Consider the following 22,831-nt stretch of genomic DNA (forward strand, 5'->3'; position numbering starts at 1 on the left):
GTTCCCCACGCAAAGGTGAAAAAGCGTATGAGGGACCCCATCCAAAGCTAAGTTCAGAATACCTGGATACAGTTATAAAAACAGAGATAGGGTAAATTGAGGAAATAGAGTGATGGGCATGCAGGGAGGAAAGAAAAATGCTTTATTTGACAATAAGGGGGGGGGATTCGAAGGAGGGGAATAACGTGAGAAGCGAATTAAAAGGAGAGCAAGCTAAAGGCAAAATTGAGGGAAAGGTTTATATATGTCTCTTAGGTTGCCTTCATTTGGTTTATTTGGTCTTGGTTTTCAGCTTCTTTAGCTATTTTTCTACATCACTGGCTACGCCCACGACCCCTGGTATGCAACCTGCGCCCGCAGGGGCCCCAATCCCGCTCATTTCCACGAAGCTCCTGCTCCCCACCCAGGAAAGCTGCCCGCTTTGCGCCAGGAATTGCGCCCCGGCCTCCTTGCGCCCCACAGGCTCTAACTTCCAAGCCTGCCCGGCTCTCGCTTCGCATCCCTCGAACACCCCAGCTCGACCCACCCGCTTTCCCAGGCGCGCTCCCTGCGCAGGTGGCTCGAGCCCGCAACGCATCGGAGAGGGGCGGGATCGCGCTCAGGCGAGCGCGCGAGCGCGCGGCGGGGAAGGGAGGCCCGGAGGCGAGCAGATGCCGCGCGCAGGGGGCGGAGAAGCTGCAGCGGCAGCGGCAGTAGCAGCGCGGGCGCGGCAAGAGCGAGTTTTTTACGCGGCTGGAGCCTCGCTCGCGGCGAAGGGGCGGGTGCCTGCGACCCGGGTGAGTAGCCTGCGCCGCGCCCACCCTCCTCTCCGGATTGCGCGCTCAGGTTGGATGGGGGACCCCCCTCTCCATGCCCAAGCACGGGCCGGTCCCGGGGTTCCTAGGGCGGCAGAGCCTCTCCTGGGGAAAAGGGCGCAATTCTCGGGACTTTGCGCGCATTCCCTCCCACCCCCCAAAGAAAAGCGAAGCTGTGCTGCCCCGAGGGCACATACCATGGGAAGCCTCGAACTCGGCGGGGCTTACTCCCGAGTAAATGCATGCGAGGCTCGTGCTGCAAAGGCACGCTTCTTCTTGGGAGATGGAAACAGGCGCAAGAGCGCGCTGCACCCCGAGGCTGCCAGGACGCTTCCTTTATTCCAAGGGGCAGCAAAGGGGTCCCGGCAGGAGTTAATTTCCCCGGGCAGGGCGCGCGCCGCTGCTCCGTTTGCTTTAAGGCGAGGATTCCCGCAGGGCTCGCTTGCCCAGGAGGTGCTGCTGCGCCCTTAGGCGGGCTTGCGCTGCGCAAGTGGGCGCCGCCGTCGAGGGAAGGACAGGGACCCGGGTGGAAAGCGCCGTGGAGGGGCTCCCATTTCTCCCTGCAGGCTGAAGCCTCGCGCAGAGCCTACCCTGGGCATTGCGGGAAGAAGAGAGCTGTTCGGCAGCGCAACTGACTGGTAGTCCTTCCTTGGCGGCTTTTAAACAGAGGTTGGGTGGCCATCTGTCATGGATGCTTTAGTTGAGATTCCTGCATTGCAGGGGGCTGGACTAGATGACCACTGGGGACCCTTCCAACTCATAATTTCCTTTCACAGCACCTTTTGGAGCGCATGGCAAATGTGTGACATTGACTGCCTTTCCGTGGATGTTTAGAAGATTGCTGCAGGTTGTGATCCACCAGCGGTACACGCCGCGCGGTGTTAGAGGAATTCATAGAATCATAGAGTTGGAAGAGACCACAAGGGCCATCGAGTCCAACCCCCTGCCAAGCAGGAAACACCATCAGAGCACTCCTGACATATGGTTGTCAAGCCTCTGCTTAAAGACCTCCAAAGTAGGAGACTCCACCACACTCCTTGGCAGCAAATTCCACTGTCGAACGGCTCTTACTGTCAGGAAGTTCTTCCTAATGTTTAGGTGGAATCTTCTTTCTTGTAGCTTGGATCCATTCCTCCGTGTCCGCTTCTCTGGAGCAGCAGAAAACAACCTTTCTCCCTCCTCTATGTGACATCCTTTTATATATTTGAACATGGCTATCATATCACCCCTTAACCTCCTCTTCTCCAGGCTAAACATGCCCAGCTCAAAAGGTTGGGACTCGCTGCCTGAGAAGGGTTAGATTTGAGCTGTTATCACTTAGTACTGGAACAAGCACAGGAGTGAAAGGGAGAAGGGAAGGGACTTGGAGATCTCCCCTCCTTTTCTGCTCTGCAAATTGTTGCCCCCAGTGAGCTAGTCAAGAATTTGAATGTGTTTGGGTTTCATAAATTCTCCTAGGTCAACCCCCCCCCCCAATCAGCCTTTAAATATAAACACAACTTTTCCCTGGCCGCTTCCAGATGACCTGTTTACTGAGCGTTCCTTCATGATATGCTGGCAGGGGGATTAGAGGGCAACTGCTGTTTAATGATCATTCACTCTCATTTGTTTGTGGGGAGGTTAAACAGCGTTACATCAAATCAAGTGCATTCCCCTCACTTTCCTTATTTGCAAAAAGTTTGATTTTTTGAGGAAGTGGGTTTGTTCAGCAGGACATTCAAATCCACTTTAATCGCACAACCTGAATTTGCCGGTATGTGATTGAATCTCTCCCCCAAATTGTGGCAGTCACGCTACTCGGTTCACATCATTTTTTATCCGGAGACTCTTGAGTGTCGTGCAGCAGGTTGCTTGTGGGAAAGGAATTTCGAAGTTGAGCAATATCCAAGGCTAGTTTAGGTGAGTGTCTTAAATGCCTTAGCTGGAGATAAGGTTAGTAAGGTGCTAGTCTGTACATGGAGTAACTTTCGGGAAGCTGTTGTTTTTTAGATGGAATATTTTCAGTTACGGCTTCCACTCAGATTGCTTTGGAATTGAAAAACTGGGTGTAGGAGGAGCACTGGGTCAATCTGAAATGTTAGTAAGTACACATGAAGTCGCTTTAGATCATGGGTAGGCAAACTAAGGCCCGGGGGCCGGATCTGGCCCAATCACCTTCTAAATCCGGCCCGCGGACAGTCCAGGAATCAATGTGTTTTTACAGGAGTAGAATGTGTCATTTTATTTAAAATGCATCTCTGGGTTATTTGTGGGACATAAGAATTCATTCATCCCCCCCCCAAAAAATATAAAATCTGGCCCCCCACAAGGTCTGAGAGACAGTGGACCGGCCCCCTGCTGAAAAAGTTTGCTGACCGCTGCTTTAGATCATATATAGTTCTCTGCAGTAGATTGACACTGTTTCAGCACCACTATTACAGGGTAGGAGGACTGCATTTGGAATACAGTGGTACCTTGTGTTACATACGCTTCAGGTTACAGACTCCGCTAACCTAGAAATAGTGCTTCGGGTTAAGAACTTTGCTTCAGGATGAGTACAGAAATCGTGCTCCGGCAGCGCAGAGGCAGCAGGAGGCCCCATTAGCTAAAGTGGTGCTTCAGGTTAAGAACAGTTTCAGGTTAAGTACGGACCTCCAGAACGAATTAAGTACTTAACCCGAGGTACCGCTGTACTGCTTGCTTTACAGGAGCTGCCAGCCACCCCTAGCTCTCTGTGGGATGAGCATGTCTACCATATTCACAAATATGGTAAAGCTCTTGGGAGCTGACATGAACTGGTTAATGCATAATGGGCAGCTTCATATATTGCTTTTCCTTGGCACCAGAGAGGACTCGCCCACCCTTAGCACCTACTCTGTGTGCAGGTGTGTTGGTGTCCCTTCTGAGCTTGGTGGAAAGAGTGAAGAGATAAGCCTCTTCATTCCTTGGTGCTGCCCGCAGAGTGAGAGTTAGGCTTCCTCGCCCTTGTTAGCAGTTACGAAAAGGTAGATAGGCAGTTGCCTGCTCCTTATCTTAAGCTTATGCCTTTTTGGCTCATAGAAGATGGACCCTGTGTATAGGTTAGTAGTATCTATTTTCTATTCTCTGTCTATTCCAGCTGTCTAATTAATCATACCAGGGATCAAATCTGGGGCCTAGGGCTTGCAAATATGTGCTGACCCACTGAGCTATGGTCTCACCTAAGTACAGGAGGGACGCGGGTGGTGCTGTGGGTTAAACCACAGAGCCTAGGACTTGCTGATCAGAAGGTTGGCGGTTCGAATCCCCGCAACGGGGTGAGCTCCCATTGCTTGGTCCCAGCTCCTGCCAACCTAGCAGTTCGAAAGCACGTCAAAGTGCAAATAGATAAATAGGTACCGCTCCAGCGGGAAAGTAAACCGTGTTTCCGTGCTCTGCTGTGGTTCGCCAGAAGCGGCTTAGTCATGCTGGCCACATGACCAGCTCCCTCGGCCAATAAAGCGAGATGAGCGCCGCAACCCCAGAGTCGTCCGTGACTGGACCTAATAGTCAGGGATCCCTTTACCTATGTACCGTTATCCAGTTTGGTACTTGATAACAAAGAACATCTACTTTCCATGCACAACTTCATGCTGGATTTCTCAAGTTTGTACCTCACTTGTTATGGAGGAGCTACCCTTTTAGCCCAGCCACTTGTTTTTATTAAAGGACTGTATCCTCTTCCTCCTTGTTAAATGTGTATTAGAGTGTTCTCACCACCTTAAGTGTTGGCCAATTTCTCCCAAACCCCAAGGTCTTTGCCCACCATAATTGTATAAACAGAAGTCTGGGTTAAGGCCCAAACTCAAGTGATAAATAATAACTAATTTAAGTTCTTAAAAGCATTGTTAAAAATGTTTGCTAGTTTAAAAGATAAACTGCATAACATTTACGTTAACCACTCCTCTTACCTGTGGTACAAAAGAAAACAAAGATTTCGTTCAGAAAAATTATTACCGTTGGATCTTAACCTTATCTTTTTTTTACTAGCTCTGGAGAACTAGTGGAATACTTATTACTGCTACCAATGTAGTTGCTCAGTCTCGGTGATATATTTAATTTTGATTTTGTTATGTTTATGGTGAAGGCTGTGACTTTGTTACAACTTTATTAGTTCATCGAACTGTCAGAGATGTAGTTTTGGGTCTTTGTTTTATTTTGTTTGTTTGTTTGTTGAAAAGCTCTATTTAATACCGCTTAGGCTTAGCGTATTTATGGTAACCAAATTTGTGTCATTGTGAGAGCAATAGTGAACTTTTGTCTCTAATTCCAAAAAAATAAATTAAAATTGTGATTTATTTATTTTTTAAAGTGAGGTGGCAGTTGCTGTGCTGCTGTCTGGCCAAAAGTAGTCCATAATAATCGCCAGATCTTCTCTCCACTCTTCTGAATTGAATTGTCTTCATGTTACTTCATTATCCAGCTTCAGTTCCATCTCAGCTTTTCGGACTGTAAGCTACTTGCAGGGCAGTGACCTCTCTCTATTTTTGCCTGAGATTAGCACACTGGCTAATTGACCAGGCAAGGGCTGTCAATTGACCACCTGTTATTTAACCATTGTCACATATCCCACAATGCCAAGAATGCTACAGTGTTAATGGAAGCTTTTTTTTTATTTTTCCTTGTAACGCCACACAATAGCAAGGCCCAAGAGCAGGGGTAGACAACCTAAGGCCCATGGACTGGATACGGCCCAATTACCTTCTCAATCCGGCCCGCAGGGTTTTAAATGGTTTAAAATTTGTTGTTAGCCGCCCTGAGCCCGGCTTTTGAACCAGGAAGGGCAGGGTATAAATAAAAATTTATTATTATTATTATTATTATATTCCCCCTCCCTCTTCTTTGGCCTGGTAATCCAGGAACAACATCGTGTGTGCATTCGCACTGCAGAGGGAAAGTGTGTGATGGGGGAAAGAAGGAAATGTGTTTGTTTTGGTTGCTCTGGGGGATGACCAGTGGCATAGCGTGGGGGGTGCAGGGGGGGCTGGCTGCACCGGGCGCAACATCTGGGGGTTAGGGTTAGGGGGTGCAAATCCACGGGTTAGGGGGTGCAAATCCATGGGTTGGGGAGGCAAATTACTTGCCTTGCCCCGGGTGCTGACAACCCACGCTACGCCACTGGGGATGACTAACATAGGATGGTGGACCGTGTGGAAATGTGACCCTTCTGGATTCACGGGTGTCCTTTTGAGTTATTTGAAGGGGGTGTGCTTGAAGAACCCTGTATTTCAGTGGTTCCACTGCTGCCTGGAAGGCTGGTCTCAAAAAAAGGGGGGGTGTTCTGGGTGGAGACTGGCCTCTGGGCTGTAGCGTAAAACCAAGTTCCAACTTGTATTCCATTATTTTCTATACATGCAGGAAACCACTGAATTAGGTCCTCTAGAGCAGGGGTAGACAAACCAAGGCCCGGGGCCCATAGCTGGCCCAATCGCCTTCTAAATCCAGCCCACGGATGATCTGGGAATCAGTGTGTTTTTACATGAGTAGAATGTGTGCTTTTATTTAAAGTTCATCTCTGGGTTATTTTGGGGGCTTTCCCCCCCCCCCCTTCAAAATAAAGACCGGCCCACCACATGGTCTGAGGGACAGTAGACCGGCCCCCGGGTGAAAAAGGTTGCTGATTCCTGCCCAAGGGTTGAGCCCCATAGTCCTACAGCAGTCATGCGAGAGCAAACTTAGCAGCCAAACTATCCTCAATAACAGCAATCTTCTCCAAGCAGAAACAGAAACTTGGAACAACCGAACTAACTTTACTGATTCTTTATAAATTCAATTAAAACATTTTCATACTTTTTCAATATATTACGCTAACTGCAAGCACCAGCATGTGTTTCTTTTTGTGCTCATAAAATTAATATTTGATCAAATCTTTCTTCACAAGTCACTTGAACAAAACCCTATTTTGACTGATGAAATGCCCAGTCCCAGGGCGTTTATTTTCCCCCCCAGGTGGAACTCAGTTCTGGCACCTCTCAGGTGGGCACCATTGCCATTATAAGAGAACAAGGGAGGTGTTCATGGTGAGTTCTGGCACCTTTTTTTGCTAGAAAAATAGCACGACACAATCCTATTGTCTCTTTTCATCCATGGCCCATGCAATGTAATTCCTTCATGACACCTAAGTCAAGCGGAAACTGAAGCAGGAAAGTGGGTGATGCCTTCAAATTGCAAGGCCAAATTGGGGGTAATAAAGTGTTGTAAATTCCCCAAAGTTACTAGCCTGTGATTTTGTTTTTTTCTAGCCATCCTGCCACCAGTCCATATAAAAAATGGCAGGTATTTTCTTTTAAAAAGGTTTTTATATTTATTTTTAAAAGCAGGATAAGCAACAACAATGTCTAGAGGCATTTCTTACTGCCAATTGGCACGGGGCTCTTTGAGAAGCCTTGAGAAAGAGGAGGACTGATTCACACAACTGAATTTGTTTTCTCCTCGAAGTCTTTCGTATCTTTTCTCTCTCTCCCTGCCCCATCCCTGCTCCCCCGAGTGAGTTGAAAGCTCTCCTCCTGTTTTCCCTCTTGACATTTTCTAGGGATGATATTATGTTGCTTATTAATGTTTCCTCACTTGCTTCGCAGTGCCCTCGTGGGGTGTGCTTTATAAATAATAATTGACTTTATACCAATTAGCAAAACTATAATCCCAAGAATTTCGGAAGCTGACTGAAATTCAAACCAGCTGCCAGTCTGGAGATGGCTGAATCTTGCTTCTGGAGATTATCACTCTTTTGATGCTTTTACTGTGCTTTAATAAGCCAATTATAGTGCAGCTCATCTTTTACAAAGAGGGGCTTCCAGTCTTAACAGAGACTTGAAAACCATTTTTGAAAACGTCACCCAGCTCCTAATCATTGTGTTAATTCTTCTAAAGCAGGGGTCAGCAAACTTTATCAGCAGGTCCACTGTCCCTCAGACCTTGTGGGAGGCCGGACTATATTTTGAAAAATATATACTGTATGAATGAATTCCTGTGCCCCACAAATAACCCAGAGATGCACTTTAAATAAAAACACACATTCTACTCATGCAAAAACACCAGGCAGTCCCCACAAATATCCCAGAGATGCACTTTAAATAAAAGGACACATTCTACTCATGTAAAAACATGCTGATTCCACGGGCCAGATTGAGAAGGCGATTGGGCCGGATTGGGCCCCCAGGCCTTAGTTTACCTATCCATGTTCTAAAGTGATCTCCAGCAATGCTTGATCACTCAGCTGAGAGGCGATCATGTACCCTCAATTATCATTTGTCATTTATTTACTTATTTGATTTATGTGCAGCTACATCTCTGAAGATGCTGATTCAACGCAGATGATAGCCATTATAGTGGTCATGAAGCTTACTGAGTGATCTTAGGAGGGTTAGGATAAAAGAGGGGAGCATCTTATATGTACTAATACTAATACTTTACTATATTTTTTTTTTACTACTAACAATATATTATTTATACCCCACCCATGTGACTGGTTGCTCCAGCCACTCCGGGCAGCTTCTAGACCCAGGGGTCAGCAATCTTTTTCAGCAGGGGGCCGGTCCACCGTTCCTCAGACCTTGTGGGGGGCTGGACTATATTTTGAAAAAAATATATGAAATGAACGTATTCCTATGCCCCACCAATAACCCAGAGATGCATTTTAAATAAAAGGACACATTCTACTCATGTAAAAACACACTGATTCCCGGACCATCCACAGGCCGGATTTAGAAGGAGATTGGGCCTGATACAGTCCCCGGCCCTTAGTTTGCCTACCCTGGCCTAGACTGTGAGTTCCTAGACTTGCAGTGTTTCTCAAACTTGGGTCCCCAGCTTTTGTTTGAATACAGCTCCCATCACCCCTGACCACTGTTCCTGCTAGCTAGGGATGATGGGAGTTGTGGTCCAACAACAGCTGGGGTCCCAAGTTTGAGAAACGCTCTTACAGAGGAATGGCAGGATGAAAGCATAGCAGTTACTCCTTAATATGCCTTTACTCTCCCATCCCCGGTCCATATTTAATTCCTAAAACTTGCTATCCTTCATTTGTTCTATAAAACCTAGATGACTTACTCTAAAGTAAAATAAATGCTGCAGGGCTGGATTCTGTCTGTTTTGCAAAAGCATGCCCATGTGATTTGAGAATTCCTATGCCTACATTTGATCCCTCTTGGCTATCCTTGCATCTTCCATTCTTGCCTTCCCAGAGTTGAAGCTTAGATTGTAAATTCCTTGTTGAATTATTGATTGTGTTTAGGGCTGGGAGGTAAATCAGTATATCATCCAAAACCAGTTTGAAGCCCATATCGTGATATTGGCTTCATAATTTTTGACCTGGCAATATATTGTGAATCGTGGTGTGTGCGTGTTTGTGCGTGCGTATGATATGCAAAAAACACAATGTTGGGAAAACCATGAAGCCAGCCAATGTTTCTCTCGATTCCTGCAGCCCCTGCTAATTCTGCCGACTCAGCTCTCCCCTGCCTCATACAGGGGGCAGCCAATCACAAGAGCAGGCGTCGGCAAAAATCACGATGCAGGGAAAATTGTGAAGCCAGCCAATGCCTCCGTCCTTATTCCAGATCTTTTGATGCTAGCAGTTTTTCACTGTTTAGCTGCTGATATATCACGATGTTGAAAACCAGCTATCACCCAGCCCAATTGTGATGCAAACCAGGAAGCCCCTGGTTCAAATCATGCCTTTGTCATGAACTCACTAGGTAGCCTTCAGCAAGCTGTTCCCTTTCTACTGCCCCTTCCCATGTAGTATGAGGAATAATGATGCCAACAGGACTGCTGGTTGGGTGATAACAAGATAATGCATGAGAATCACCTCTGAATCCTTGGAAGCTCATTTGAATGTTACGCGTGCCTCAGTCTGGAAGCAGGGCCATCTCTACCCAGGGTGTGGGACACTTGGGCGCCGAATTCTGGGGGGCACCAGACACCCTGAAGCCACCTAAGCTTTTAACTATCTAGGTAAAGGTAAAGGGACCCCTGACCATTAGGTCCAGTCGTGGCCGACTCTGGGGTTGCGGCGCTCACCTCGCTTTATTGGCTGAGGGAACCGGCGTACAGCTTCTGGGTCATGTGGCCAGCAGGACAAAGCCGCTTCTGGAGAACCAGAGCAGCGCACGGAAACGCCGTTTACCTTCCCGCCGGAGTGGTACCTATTTATCTACTTGCACTTTGACTTGCTTTCGAACTGCTAGGTTGGCAGGAGCAGGGACCGAGCAATGGGAGCTCACCCCGTCGCGGGGATTCGAACCGCTGACCTTCTGATCAGCAAGTCCTAGGTTCTGTGGTTTAACCCACAGCGCCACTCGCGTCCCTTTTTTTAAACTATCTACCTGTTATGAAATAATAAATAATTTTGATCAAGGTAGAAAAACAAAATACATATATACCTAGGTATTACCAAAATGTATACCTACTGCTTCACTAAAGGACTTTCGACTTTGTGCGCTCATTTACTAAAGATGCGCCACGCTAGTGGCGGCGCTTGTCATTCACAACTGCGGCGCTTGACTCAACGACAGCGCTTGTCATTCTCAATGACGCTGTGCACGCGAAATTAACTCTTACATCAAAATATTATGTTACGTATTGTATTGAGCTGCTATGCGGCAGCAGGGTCAGCGGCACCTTTGACACGACTGATGTTTCCCCTAAGTAGGTGCCTAAACAATACTTATAAGTTTAAGTGTAGTGGTGTTGTATACTTAAATATACAGTGGTGCCTCGCAAGATGAAATTAATTCGTTCCGCAAGTTTTTTCTTCTTGCGAGTTTTTCGTCTTGCGATGCACGGTTTCCCATAGGAATGCATTGAAAATCAATCAATGCGTTCCTATGGAAACCGCCTTCAGACCAGGTCTGGGGACAGTCTGTCCCCCGACCTCTTCTGAAGGCTGGGGGACGGAGAAGGGCTTTTCTTCCCACCGCCAGCCTTCAGAAGGCTGTTCTGAAGGCTGGCGGTGGGAAGAAAAGCCCTTCTCCCCACCTCCCGCCCCGCAAGCTCCGGGGACAGGAGCGCTTTGCTGCCGACCGCCAGCATTTTAAAAGCCCCCGCTGTCCCGGGGCGATTTTAAAATGCTGGCGGGTGGCAGCGAAGCCTCCGCTGTCCCGGGGCGATTTTAAAATGCTGGCGGGCGGCAGCGAAGGCTTCGCTGCCGCCCGCCAGCATTTTAAGATCGCCCGGGACAGCGGAGAAGTCTCCGCTGTCCCGGGAAGGCAGGCGGGGGGGGGAGCAAAGCGGCTTAGTCATGCTGGCCACATGACCCGGAAGCTGTACACCGGCTCCCTCGGCCAATGAACCGAGATGAGTGCCGCAACCCCAGAGTCCCTTTACCTTTACAGCATGCAAAACTAAGCCATAAAATACTTCTCACTAGTTCCATGTCTGTGCATACATTCCCCAAACAGCTACCTTGCTCCTCTTGTCATGTGAATGGGTAAGCAAAGAACAGCAGGGCTTGTTCATCTTCTGACCTCTTCTGAAGGCCGGCGGTGGGCGAAAGTCTTTGCTCCCGACTGCCAGCATTTTAAAAGAGGTCCCCGGAGATTTCCCTATGGGCTTTCTTCTTGCGAAGCAAGCCCATAGGGAAATTCGTCTTGCGGAACGACTCAAAAACGGAAAACTCTTTCGTCTTGCGAGTTTTTCGTTTTGCGAGGCATTCGTCTTGCGAGGCACCACTGTAAGTGTATTGTAAATAAATGAGCAAATAAAAAAGTTTGTTTCTTTTTCCTCCCTTCTTTCGTAAACAAGAGATCAGGCGTAAGTGTGGTGTCTGACATAAGCATAATAAAAGTTAATTTGGGGGCTAAACTAAATTTGGGGGTGCTGGGCGGATCTTTGCCCCCCCCCAGCGGCACATATGCTAAAGACTACGGTGTCTGGAATTGAAGGCTGTGTGGTCTTGTGTGGTATATTAAGATTGTTTACATGCTTTAATATTTCAGAGGACTTGTCTGATATTATGGAATTTAAAATTGGTAAATTAACATTTGCTCCAGAGCTCTGTTATTAAGACTCAGTGTGACTCTGCAGCTGCTAACATTATTCTTAGGTACGCTTGCTCAGTTTGTAAAACAGTGTACCTGCTATGCCCTCAGATCTTTTGAAGGTCAATTAATGCCTGCTGGTATGGATTGAATGTGCTATGCATCTAGGAAGAAGTAAACAGGAAGTGTTATCAGCATGTTGTATAAAGAGCAGTGGAATGTAGGTGGAATGTTTGTAGCAGAGACACAGACCCTCCAAGAGTCCCTATTTTCCAAGGACATCCCAAAGTTTACAGAAGTCGTTACGGTTTCTGAGTTGATCTTGGATGCTTTTCCTTAAAAGGTAAAGGCACCCCTGACCATTAGGTCCAGTCGTGGCCGACTCTGGGGTTGCAGCGCTCATCTCGCTTTATTGGCCGAGGGAGCCGGCATACAGCTTCCGGGTCATGTGGCCAGCATGACTAAGCCGCTTTTGGCGAACCAGAGCAGCGCACGGAAACACCGTTTACCTTCCCGCTGGAGCGGTACCTATTTATCTACTTGCACTTTTGACGTGCTTTCAAACTGCTAGGTTGGCAGGAGCAGGGACCGAGCAATGGGAGCTCACCCCGTCGCGGGGATTCGAACCGCTGACCTTCTGATCGGCAAGTCCTAGGCTCTGTGGTTTAACCCACAGCGCCACTCACATCCCTATGCATTTCCTTAGGACGTCCCTATTTTCATCTGATAAATGTTAGAGGGTATGGTAGGATGTCCCTATATTTATCAAAGAAATGTCAGAGGGTGTGGAGTTTTGGGACCCCCCCCCCAAGCCAAGGAGATAAGTAGCTATATATCCTTTAGAAGACACCTGAAGGCAACCCTGTAAAGGGAAGTTTTTAAAATGTTTAATGTTTTATTATGTTTTTATATTTGTTGGAAACCGCCCAGAGTGACTGTGGCAACACCACAGTCAGATAGGCGGGGTATAAATGATAAAATTATTATTATTATTATGAAATAGGATGTCCCTATTTTCAACAGAGAAATGTTGGAGGGTATGGAGACAATGTAATCCTTTTAAAATACCGGAAAAGAATCACAGGAAAACTGCATGCCAATAGCATACTTTACTTTTAAAGATTCTAGACTCTGGTTGCATTTACACATAATACTAAGTCGCAACATGTTGTCTAAGTCAGCTGTATTAGGCATTCACTTCCACTTTTCTCTACTTTTCACATTAGCAGGATAAATTCACATTAGCAGGTTAAACAGACTATGTCTGGTTTGTTCATCATAAGAGACCATGACAGTTAGCCAGCCTTAAACAATAGACCATGGCTTGATGTTGACTTGGCGATTGTGGTTTGCTAGGGTGAAACAAGCCATGACCATGAGTTTGAATTTCATGATGAACAAGCCCTGCTGTTCTTTGCTTACCCATTCACATGACAAGAGGAGCAAGGTAGCTGTTTGGGGAATGTATGCACAGACATGGAACTAGTGAGAAGTATTTTATGGCTTAGTTTTGCATGCTGTAAAGGTAAAGGGACTCTGGGGTTGCGGCACTCATCTCGGTTCATTGGCCGAGGGAGCCGGTGTACAGATTCCGGGTCATGTGGCCAGCATGACTAAGCCACTTCTTGTGAACCAGAGCAGCGCACGGAAACACCGTTTCCCTTTCTGCCAGAGTGGTACCTATTTATCTACTTGCACTTTGGCATGCTTTCGAACTGCTAGGTTGGCAGGAGCAGGGACCGAGCAACGGGAGCTCACCCCGTCACGGGGATTCGAACCGCCGACCTTCTGATCTCCAAGTCCTAGGCTCTGTGGTTTAAGCCACAGGCCACCCGCGTCCCTTTGCATGCTGAGTTGCTAACTATTCTTGAGGATAAGTTTGATACTGTTACACTGGCTATAGCAAAATTCCTCTCAGAGGCAGTAAAAATCAGAAATCAGTATGTACAGGCTAAAGCTCTGTTGGCTACCAAGGCTGATCTTACACCTTAGTAACTGTTGATATTTACTATTGTTGTACTGTGTATTTTGGGTCTACAGACCACAATAAAGCTCTGTGTGTGAACTAAATACATTGTCAGTTAAAATCATTATTTATATAGCAAAACTACCCCCTTTATTTTTGCTGTCATGAAGTAAGATGCTGTTGTTTTCTGCTTCTAAGAATTGATTACTCTTTGTGCACTGGTCAGACACATTAGAGAAATATGCTCTTTTTATTACAGGTATATCTTTGTGCTTGGGAAAAGAAAGTACACATTTAATGGCTCAAAAACCTTATTATCCAAGTAACTGGAGAGGTTGGGTAAGTAGGATTTTTAATTTAGAAATTAAATGCCACAAATTGAATCTCAAAATTACTCTTATGTTGTGTGGAGGTTTAGGTACTGAATACGCTGGGTAGATAACCTTTTCATATGTAATCAAGTTTATTTATTTTTTCCCAGTACATTTTTATTCAAATTACACAAAGAAAATATACAAATAAACATACCGCTAAACATATCAGTATCCATATAAGTACATATTTACATAATTTATTATTTCCCTTCCCCAAATTATACAAAACATCATAAAAAGAAAAAGAAAATCATAATATTTCGGGCTCTGCCGAGCCCTGGACTCCCCTCCACCCTTTTGGTAAGTATCAAATAAATTCCACAATCACGTATTTTGTTTTATGTAATCAAGTATAAATTCCATTTGGAAATAGTCTGGGCTATGACTGTCTTGCATTATATATTGTACATATAAAAAGGTAAAGGTAAAGGACCCCTGACAGTTAAGTCCAGTTGCGAACGATTTTGGGGTTGCGGTGTTCATCTTGCTTTACAGGCCAAAGGAGCCGGCGTTTTTTTCCGCAGACAGTTTTTCCAGGTCATGTGGCCGGCATGACTAAGCCACTTCTGGTGAAACCAGAGCAGTGCATGGAAACGCCATTTACCTTCCCGCTGGAGTGGTACCTATTTATCTACTTGCATTCCTGCTTTCGAACTGCTAGGTTGGCAGGAGCAGGGACCGAGCAACGGGAGCTCACCCCGTCGTGGGGATTCGAACCACCGACCTTCTGATTGGCAAGTCCTAGGCTCTGTGGTTTAACCCACAGCGCCACCCGTGTCCCTACTGTACATATAGTCAAGGGATTATCTCTGCTAGATCATATATATTTGAGAACTTAACAACCTACAGGGCAATCAAAATTCCAGTCCACTAAACTTGGAGGGGGTTAGGATGCAGTTGAGCTATCTTCTCATGAGTGAAAGCTACTGCAAGCAGTACCTGGTGTAAACAGGACAGGTGGAGCTGAGCCAGCCAAGGACCCACTGGATCCTAGACCAATCCAGCTAGCAGTGAAAGCCCAATTTGGTTCTCTCTTCTGTGCCAGCCTGGAGGTACTTCAGCACCCAGCCCTCCACTTTCTGCCCAGACCAGGGTAAGTTGCAGTGGTGACTCTGCTGCTGTATTCGGCCCTCCTGCTCCCAGCTGCAAGGCAGGATTGCTTTAGCAATGGGAAGAGCATTTGATACTAAAAAGAATTCTAAAAGAAATGCTTAAAATAATTACAGTGATATCAGAATGGCCATTTCATAGGCTATATCTCTGCATATATGAGCTATATGGCCTAGGCCCAGTAGACCTGAAGGAATGTCTCCATCCCCATCGTTCTGCCCAGACACTGAGGTCCAGCTCTGAGGGCCTTCTGGTGGTTCTCTCACTGCGAGAAGCGAAGTTACAGGAAACCAGGCAGAGGGCCTTCTCGGTAGTGGCACCCGCCCTGTGGAACGCCCTCCCATCAGACTATCTGACTTTTAGAAGACATCTGAAGGCAGCCCTGTTTAGGGAAGTTTTTAATGTTTGAAGTTGTATTCTGTTTTTAATGCTCTGTTGAAAGCTGCCCAGAGTGGCTGGGGAAACCCAGCCAGATGGGCGGGGTATAAATAAATTATTGTTGTTGTTGTTGTTGTTGTTGTTGTTAAACATTTGGGTTTTTTGGCATAGGAAAAAATATTTGCAGCCAGTTGTATCTCTGCCACAACCAAACATCAGACAAAGCAAAAGAGAGAGAGAACTAGTTTGAGAGAGGAAAAGAACTGGTGGTGATAAAATGTCTGATGCTGTGGCCAGGCTTGAGAGTGCCCTATGCCACGAACGTCTGAGCTTCTCCCTCTTCTGTTCAGGCAAGGCAGTGGCTTGAAAGATTTCTGGTTTCTGTATTTTTGTCTGTTGCCTGTCATGGACTGACCGGAAGCAGAGAAGTGGTGGGAGGCAGTATCGGGGGAACCCCCAAGGGAAGACGGCTCAGAGCCCAGGGGGTGGTGTTGGTGGGACATCAGTGAGTGGAGAAGAGGGAGCAGGCTGGGAGGAAGAGGTTGGAAGCTGATGGGGTAACAGGACTTAGTGAGCAGGAAGCACCTGCGGCAGAGAACAGTCCAGAAGCAGAGGCTGGAGAGGATGGGGCGAAGAGGCAGAAATGAGCCAGACTCCTGAAGAAATCACCTTCTCCCTGCCCTGGTCTCCCAGCACCCACTGCGGGTGGAGCAAAGAGACAAGGAGAAGAAAGAAGTCTCGGTTTGCTTGGGAAGGTCCTAGGGGAGGAGAAGCTCACTTAGTGTGGTGTTCACCTAGCATTTACTCCTTTGAGTTCGGTGGGAAGGGGTCTGTAGTTAGGCAAACCATTAGGACCCAGGGGAAGCACATTTGCCTCTAAGTACTTCTCTTTTCTTTTACGGGGTTAAGAAGAAAACCTTTTAATGAGGGTGAAAGAGGAGAGCCCAAAATATGGTCTGAAGCTCAACATCAAAAAAACGAAGATCATGGCTACTGGTCCCATCACCTCCTGGCAAACAGAAGGGGAAGAAATGGAGGCAGTGAGAGATTTTACTTTCTTGGGCTCCATGATTACTGCAGATGGTGACAGCAGTCACGAAATTAAAAGACGCCTGCTTCTTGGGAGAAAAGCAATGACAAACCTAGATAGCATCTTAAAAAGCAGAGACATCACCTTGCCGACAAAGGCCCATAAAGTTAAAGCTATGGTTTTCCCAGTAGTCATGTATGGAAGTGAAAGCTGGACCATAAAGAAGGCTGATTGCCGAAGAATTGGTGCTTTTGAATTATGGTGCTGGAGGAGATTCTTGACAGTCCCATGGACTGCAAGAAGATCAAACCTATCCATTCTGAAGGAAATCAGCCCTGAGTGCTCACTGGAAGGACTGATCGGGAAGCTGAGGCTCCAACACTTTGGCCACCTCATGAGAAGAGAAGACTCCCTGGAAAAGACCCTGATGTTGGGAAAGATGGAGGGCACAAGGAGAAGGGGACGACAGAGGATGAGGTGGTTGGATGGTGTTCTCGCTGGTGGAAAAGGGGAGTGTGATGAGATGTTTCCGTTGTTCTCACTCACAAAGGTTATCCAAATATATATGCCGTCCAGATAATTTTTTGGCAAACCAGAAATGGACTGCCTGCCAACTGGAGCTTAATTTGCCCAGCTGTGTATTAGGAGAGAACTTGAAACTGCTTTTCATGTGCTGGATTAGAGCTTACTAATATAAAATGCATATGGTTATTGGCTTTGCTGTTAAGGTTAGTAAGGTTTCCTCTCCTGGGGGCATTTTGGAGAATTTAAGTACTTTGATCTTTAACTGGTAAACTAGCAAATATAGTTTACCATTTAGAATGGGGGGCAATTATGTCCAGCTTTGAAAAGAAAGCAATGCGATGAATGAACTGTGGAGCTGATTTTGATTCATGATACTCGTCTGCTTCCAAAGTCTACTTTTGGAGGAAACTTGGCAGAAATTCGAGGTGCTGGATAGGGACCCAGTGAGACAGTAGGGACCAATATTAGGGCTCTTCAGTGTGTTTAGCCTGATTAAGCTTTGACTCAGGCAGGCACTCTGTGTGCACTGGGATGAACAGGAGGGGGGCATTAGATTGGGATATATGTTGAGGCTTAATGATTCGGTTCATTTCTTTGCAAAGAGAGCTTATTACAAATGCATCTTTAACCACTTCCCTTCCCCACCTGGCCCCCCGTCAGCAGCAGAGGAGACTTTGACAACACCCCACCCTGTGCCTTTCCATTCACTTCTGTTTGCCCATGCCTTGGCCTTTGCAGAGTTTGAAAGAATGATCCTTGATGAAAATTGGTTGCTGAACAGGGCTCTGTTGTGTTGACCATTGCAAAAACAGGAGGTATCCTTGTAAAATACATGTTTCTGGTAATATGCCCTCCACATATTGCAGAACTACAACTCCCATCATCACTGGCCATTGACTATGAAAGCTAGGGCTGATGGGAGTTGTAGTTGAGCCAGAAGCCCCCAATGTCTGTGGAACCAATGTCATTACTGAACCTTGAGAAAACTTAGTAGGGAGGCCTTTTGTTTGAGGAGCTTGGTGTCGCCTCTGTAAGTGATGTTGGGATGAGTTTCGGACCCCTGGATGCTCAGGGGTCCGTCCTCTCTCGCATGCTTTTCAACATCTGTATGAAGCCGGAACTAGTGAGGGTGGTGAATGGCGTGTGTGGATGTCTAGAGGAGGTTGGAGGATGGATAGTTGTCAGTGGATTGAGGTTGAAGCCCAACAAGATGGGGGGACGAGGGGCAGGTGTGGGGGATTCCCTGGTCCTGAGTGAGAACCAGGTGTGCAGCCTTGGGGTCATTCTGGACTCAGAGCTGTCCATGGAGGTGCAGGTTAATTCTGCATCCAGGATGGCTGTCTATCAGCTCCATTTGGTACGCTGGCTGAGAGCCTACCTGCCTGTGCACTGTCTCGCCAGAGTCATTCATGTTCTAGTTATCTTCTGCTTGGACTACTGAAATGCGCTCGGAAACCACAACTAATCCAGAAAGTGGCTGCTAGACTGGTGACTGGGATAGGCTTCTGGGACCATATAACACTGGTCCTAAAGAATCTTCATTGGCTCCCAGTACGTTTCTGAGCACTATTCACAGTGTTGGTGCTGACCTTTAAAGCCCTAAACAGCCTCAGCCCAGTGTACCTGAAGGAGGGTCTCCACCTCCATCACTCAGCCTGGACATTGATATTTAGCTTTGAGGGCCTTCTGGCACTTCCCTCACTGTGAGAAGTAAAGTTACAGGGAACAAGGCAGAGGGCCTTCTCAGTAGGGGCATTCATCTTGTGGGACACCCTCCCATCAGATGTCTAGGAGATAAAGAGCTATATGACATTAGAAGACATCTGAAGGCAGCCCTCTATGAGAAAGTTTAAATGTTTTGCTGTTTTGCTGTGTTTTTATAATTTGTTGGAAGCCACCCAGAGTGGCTGGGGCAATTCAATCAGATGAGCAGGGTACCAATAGTAAAATCATCATCATCATCATCATCATCATCATCATCAATGGGAAATGCTGCTTTTAATTTTAGTTTTTCTCTTTCAAAGACTCAGTGTTGCACAAAAGAATTATGAGCAATCTTTACCCTCCCTCTTTACAGTAGTGGAAAGCCCCATCTTTCAGTGTTGCACAGGATCACACCTATCTGTTTATCTTTCCAACATGGCAGTGTGTTAAAACGTTACAGGCGACTGCGTGTGTTTCACACTGTTGTTAGGCTTCCTTGTGGGTTGAAATGCCACTTAATAAACAGCTGTTTTCTCTCATTGCCAGAGATGGAGCCCTAACTGAATCCTGTGAAGAGCTGCCAAAAAAAGCCTTCGGAAGCAAGTGCACATTCTGGATTGAGGAAACAGTCGAGGAAAGACTCCTGTTTTGCTTGACGGATCTGTGCAGAATATTTGAGCCCCGCTCCCCCCAACTTCTACTTCATTTTATGCATTTTGGTCAGTCATGGCTGGGGAACTGTGTCTACTGCTCCTGTTACTGTTTTGTGGAAGAACGATTTCCGAAGTGCAGCCTTTATACCAACCGCCTTCTGAAACTCTGGATTTTGGGTTTGTTCCTGCAAAGACTTATGACACCGCAGCGTACCACGAACCTGGAGCAATAGGGATTTTGTTTCGATTAGTCCACACTTTCCTCTATTTAGTGCAACCAAATTATTTTCCTCAAGGTAAGTCTTTAATATTGAACTGTCCTAAAGGATGTGTGCTGGTTGAGGCTTTAGTTTGGCATGGCAGCTCTTATCACAGACTATAGTTTGTGAGCGTACCTTCAGAAAATAATAAAAATAAAAATAAATTACTATTTATTAAATTTGTATAGCACTCTATACCCACAGCTCTGAATGGGCTGGAACTGCAGTTGTTTTTAGTAATAATAATAATAATAATAATAATAATAATAATAATAATAATGGTATAATAATAATAATAATAATAATAATAATAATAATAATAATAATGGTCTGTTGCAGGTTTTTTTTTCCTTGTAGACGTCTAAATATGTAGATGAGAGCAGTGTGCTTTAAACTTCCTAAACTGGAGGAGCCCTTAAAATTTATCAGAATGACTCCACCCTCTCCTATGGAGTGGGTACATAGACCTTCTTGTCCATAGGTGTAAACCTTTTAAAATAAAAATATATTACACTAATGATAGACTTATGTATTATGGAATTAGTTGGTCACCTGAAAGCCCATTCTAGAGTACAAATTCTAACTTCTTTTGCCATACTTCAGATGTTACACTTGTCTGCACCATTATATTCTCCTACATGGGTTCTCAGTGACCTCTGCAGCAAGATTGCACTGTAGAGCAGTAGTGTGAGAATCTTTTGGACTGCAATTAATAGATTCAGAAGATCATCAGTGATGTCTCTTCCTCTAGCTGATTAAGGGTCAGACAAGTGAGAGAGGAGCAATTAGATCTCTTTTGATTTCTCTTAAAAGCAGTTGTAGGGGTCATGGAATTTGAACAAGAGTGTGGTACTAAGGAAATGGTGTTGAACCTGTTGAGTTGTGGGTGAACATATCAGACGACACAGCGATTCTTCCACTTTGAGAGGTCCATATTGCTTCTTTTAAGATATATCTTGGCATCTCGTCTAACTTGAACTTAGGTAGTATACAACAACAACAATCCAGATGTTCTTTGGGGGATCAATATGGCTGATGTTCATCTTCTAACAATGGCAGACCTTCCCAGAGTTGTGTTGGCAGCCTTTTAAGATATTGTGCAACCTCCTTATTCTGCCTGTCCCCCTGCCCAGATTCTGATCCATAGCACGAGAACCATCACGTTGGCTTAAAACATGGTTCTGTGCTTCTCCTCAAGGTTCTTAATCTTTTGCTTTCTTCCTTCAAATTTGAAAGATAGGCCCTCTGGAAATTCCCACCTTAAAAAAAAAAAAGGTTCTTTCTCCTCAGAATATCTGTCAGGTCCCTATACTGGGATCTCAGGTTCAAAAAATGCCTAGGAACCTCTTTGAAGAGCACAACGGATTTATCGAGGACTTTGAGGCCTTTTTTATAATGATGTCCCAGAATGATATCTCTTGGTTCCCTGGTCTTAAAGACCACAATACAATCGTGGGTTATTTTAGTCTCTTTTTTAGGACCAAATCCGTAAGCTTTCTCCACCCAGTCTTCCACTTCCTCTTTTTTCAGATCCCAGAATTCCTCAAAATATCCTATCAAAGATTCTCTGAGTTTATCCTGATCCAGATGAGGGAGCCCTCTCAATCTCAGATAAGATTCTTTCGCACTCAATTGGAGAAACTGCAATCTCCTCCCACCCAATGCTGGTCAATGGGGCAAGGGACAGGGGCGTTGATTGAGTGGCTGTCTGCCACTGATGGAGTGACACTACACTTGGTGTCACTCGGTTGATGCATACCTCAATGGATGGAGCTGAGCTGGATCCCAAGCCACTCTCTTAGCCAGCCGTGGCTGACAAAGGGCCAGGGACCAGCCTGAAGCTGGTGTTGGGAATTATCCTGATGTGCCTGCCCCTCCTGACCTCCCATAGCTGCTGCCAGGTTGTAGATGCTGCAGTAACTCCACTGCTCTTCACAGTCTTGGTGGTGGCAGCAGCAGGTTAGCATTGCTTTGCGCATTCTTGTGAAAGTGCTTGGAACAGAGCGTTCTCAAATTATAGAGCAGGCCCTAGGGATGTTGGTATGTTGATAGTGGCACAGGCTGCCAAGGACAGATAGGATCTCACAGCAGGGCAGCGCTAGAGACCACTTACTTCCTACAACACCTGGTATTCCCAGGCGGTCTCCCATCCAAGTACTAACCAGGCCTGACCCTGCTTAGCTTCCGAGATCAGACGAGATCGGGCGTGTTCAGGGTAGTATGGGTGGCCAACTAGCTAGGCGAATCGTGGGAGCTGAAGAGAGGCAGAGAGCCTATGGGAGGACTGGTCAACCTCATTCCTTGGCTGGCAAACTTTAGCAGGGAATCTGGGGTGCCCTGCTCCCCTTCCTATGGGATTAGTGCTCCAAGCCTGGATCCTGGACTGCGCGGAGCATTTTGCCTGCAAAAGAAATGACTACCAGGAAGTTGAGTTGATGGGTTCATAGGGTAGTATGTCTTTTTAGAAAGGGGAGGGGGAATTGAAAACATTTGAGCAGGAAGTACAGCAGGAAGTCGGGGTGAACAACCTGCGTCCCTCTATATGAACTTGGACTCCAGAGTCCCATTAGTTTCAACCAGCATAGCTGGTGATTACAAGAATTGCAGTCTAGCAACATCTGCCAAAAGGAGTGGTTCACCAACCCTAGCATAAAAGAGGGTCTGCCATTCTTGCCATTCCATTTGCTGCTTTAATGTGTTTTCCTTTGGGTTTAATTCTCCTTGGTTGATTCAGCTAATATTTAAGATTTCTCCTTGAAAGATTGCCCTTGCATGCTAATTACTTGAGCAAGCTTTTAATTCATTTGCATCTCTTTGAAGACTTCTATGTAATGAGCCATGCAAATATTGCACAGAGGGTTCCCATTCATTTTTGCTGGTCTTGATCCGGGGCATTTAGCTCTGCAGCATGTTGTGCAGCATGTTAGCAGGTGAGACTTTTCTTAGGAGGGATATCTTGGGTGAGGAAAGTGCCAAGCTAGGGTTAAGGACGTCGGCAGGGTTAGTTAAGACCTGGCCATCTTTACTGCAGAAAGCAAATACAGTGGTGCCTCGCAAGACG

The 22,831-nt window shown here is 46.2% G+C and overlaps 1 protein-coding gene across 3 annotated transcripts in view; it reads left to right on the plus strand.

Annotated features, from left to right (window-relative positions):
* The first annotated feature begins 600 nt into the window (after positions 1 to 600).
* PROM1 (prominin 1) overlaps positions 601 to 22,831 on the plus strand; it is a 127,089-nt gene continuing 104,858 nt past the window's right edge. For 2 of the 3 annotated variants that reach the window (XM_083460435.1, XM_083460436.1), the window contains exons 1-3: positions 601 to 776; positions 13,996 to 14,075; positions 19,404 to 19,806. In XM_083460435.1, the coding sequence (XP_083316561.1) occupies positions 19,584 to 19,806 (223 nt within the window). In that variant the 5' untranslated portion in view covers positions 601 to 776; positions 13,996 to 14,075; positions 19,404 to 19,583. The remainder of the gene's footprint in view (positions 777 to 13,995; positions 14,076 to 19,403; positions 19,807 to 22,831) is intronic. The other variant, XM_083460437.1, reaches the window with a different exon arrangement.

Source organism: Podarcis liolepis (genome assembly GCF_965112155.1).
Source record: "Podarcis liolepis genome assembly, chromosome: 9".
Lineage (NCBI taxonomy): Eukaryota > Metazoa > Chordata > Lepidosauria > Squamata > Lacertidae > Podarcis > Podarcis liolepis.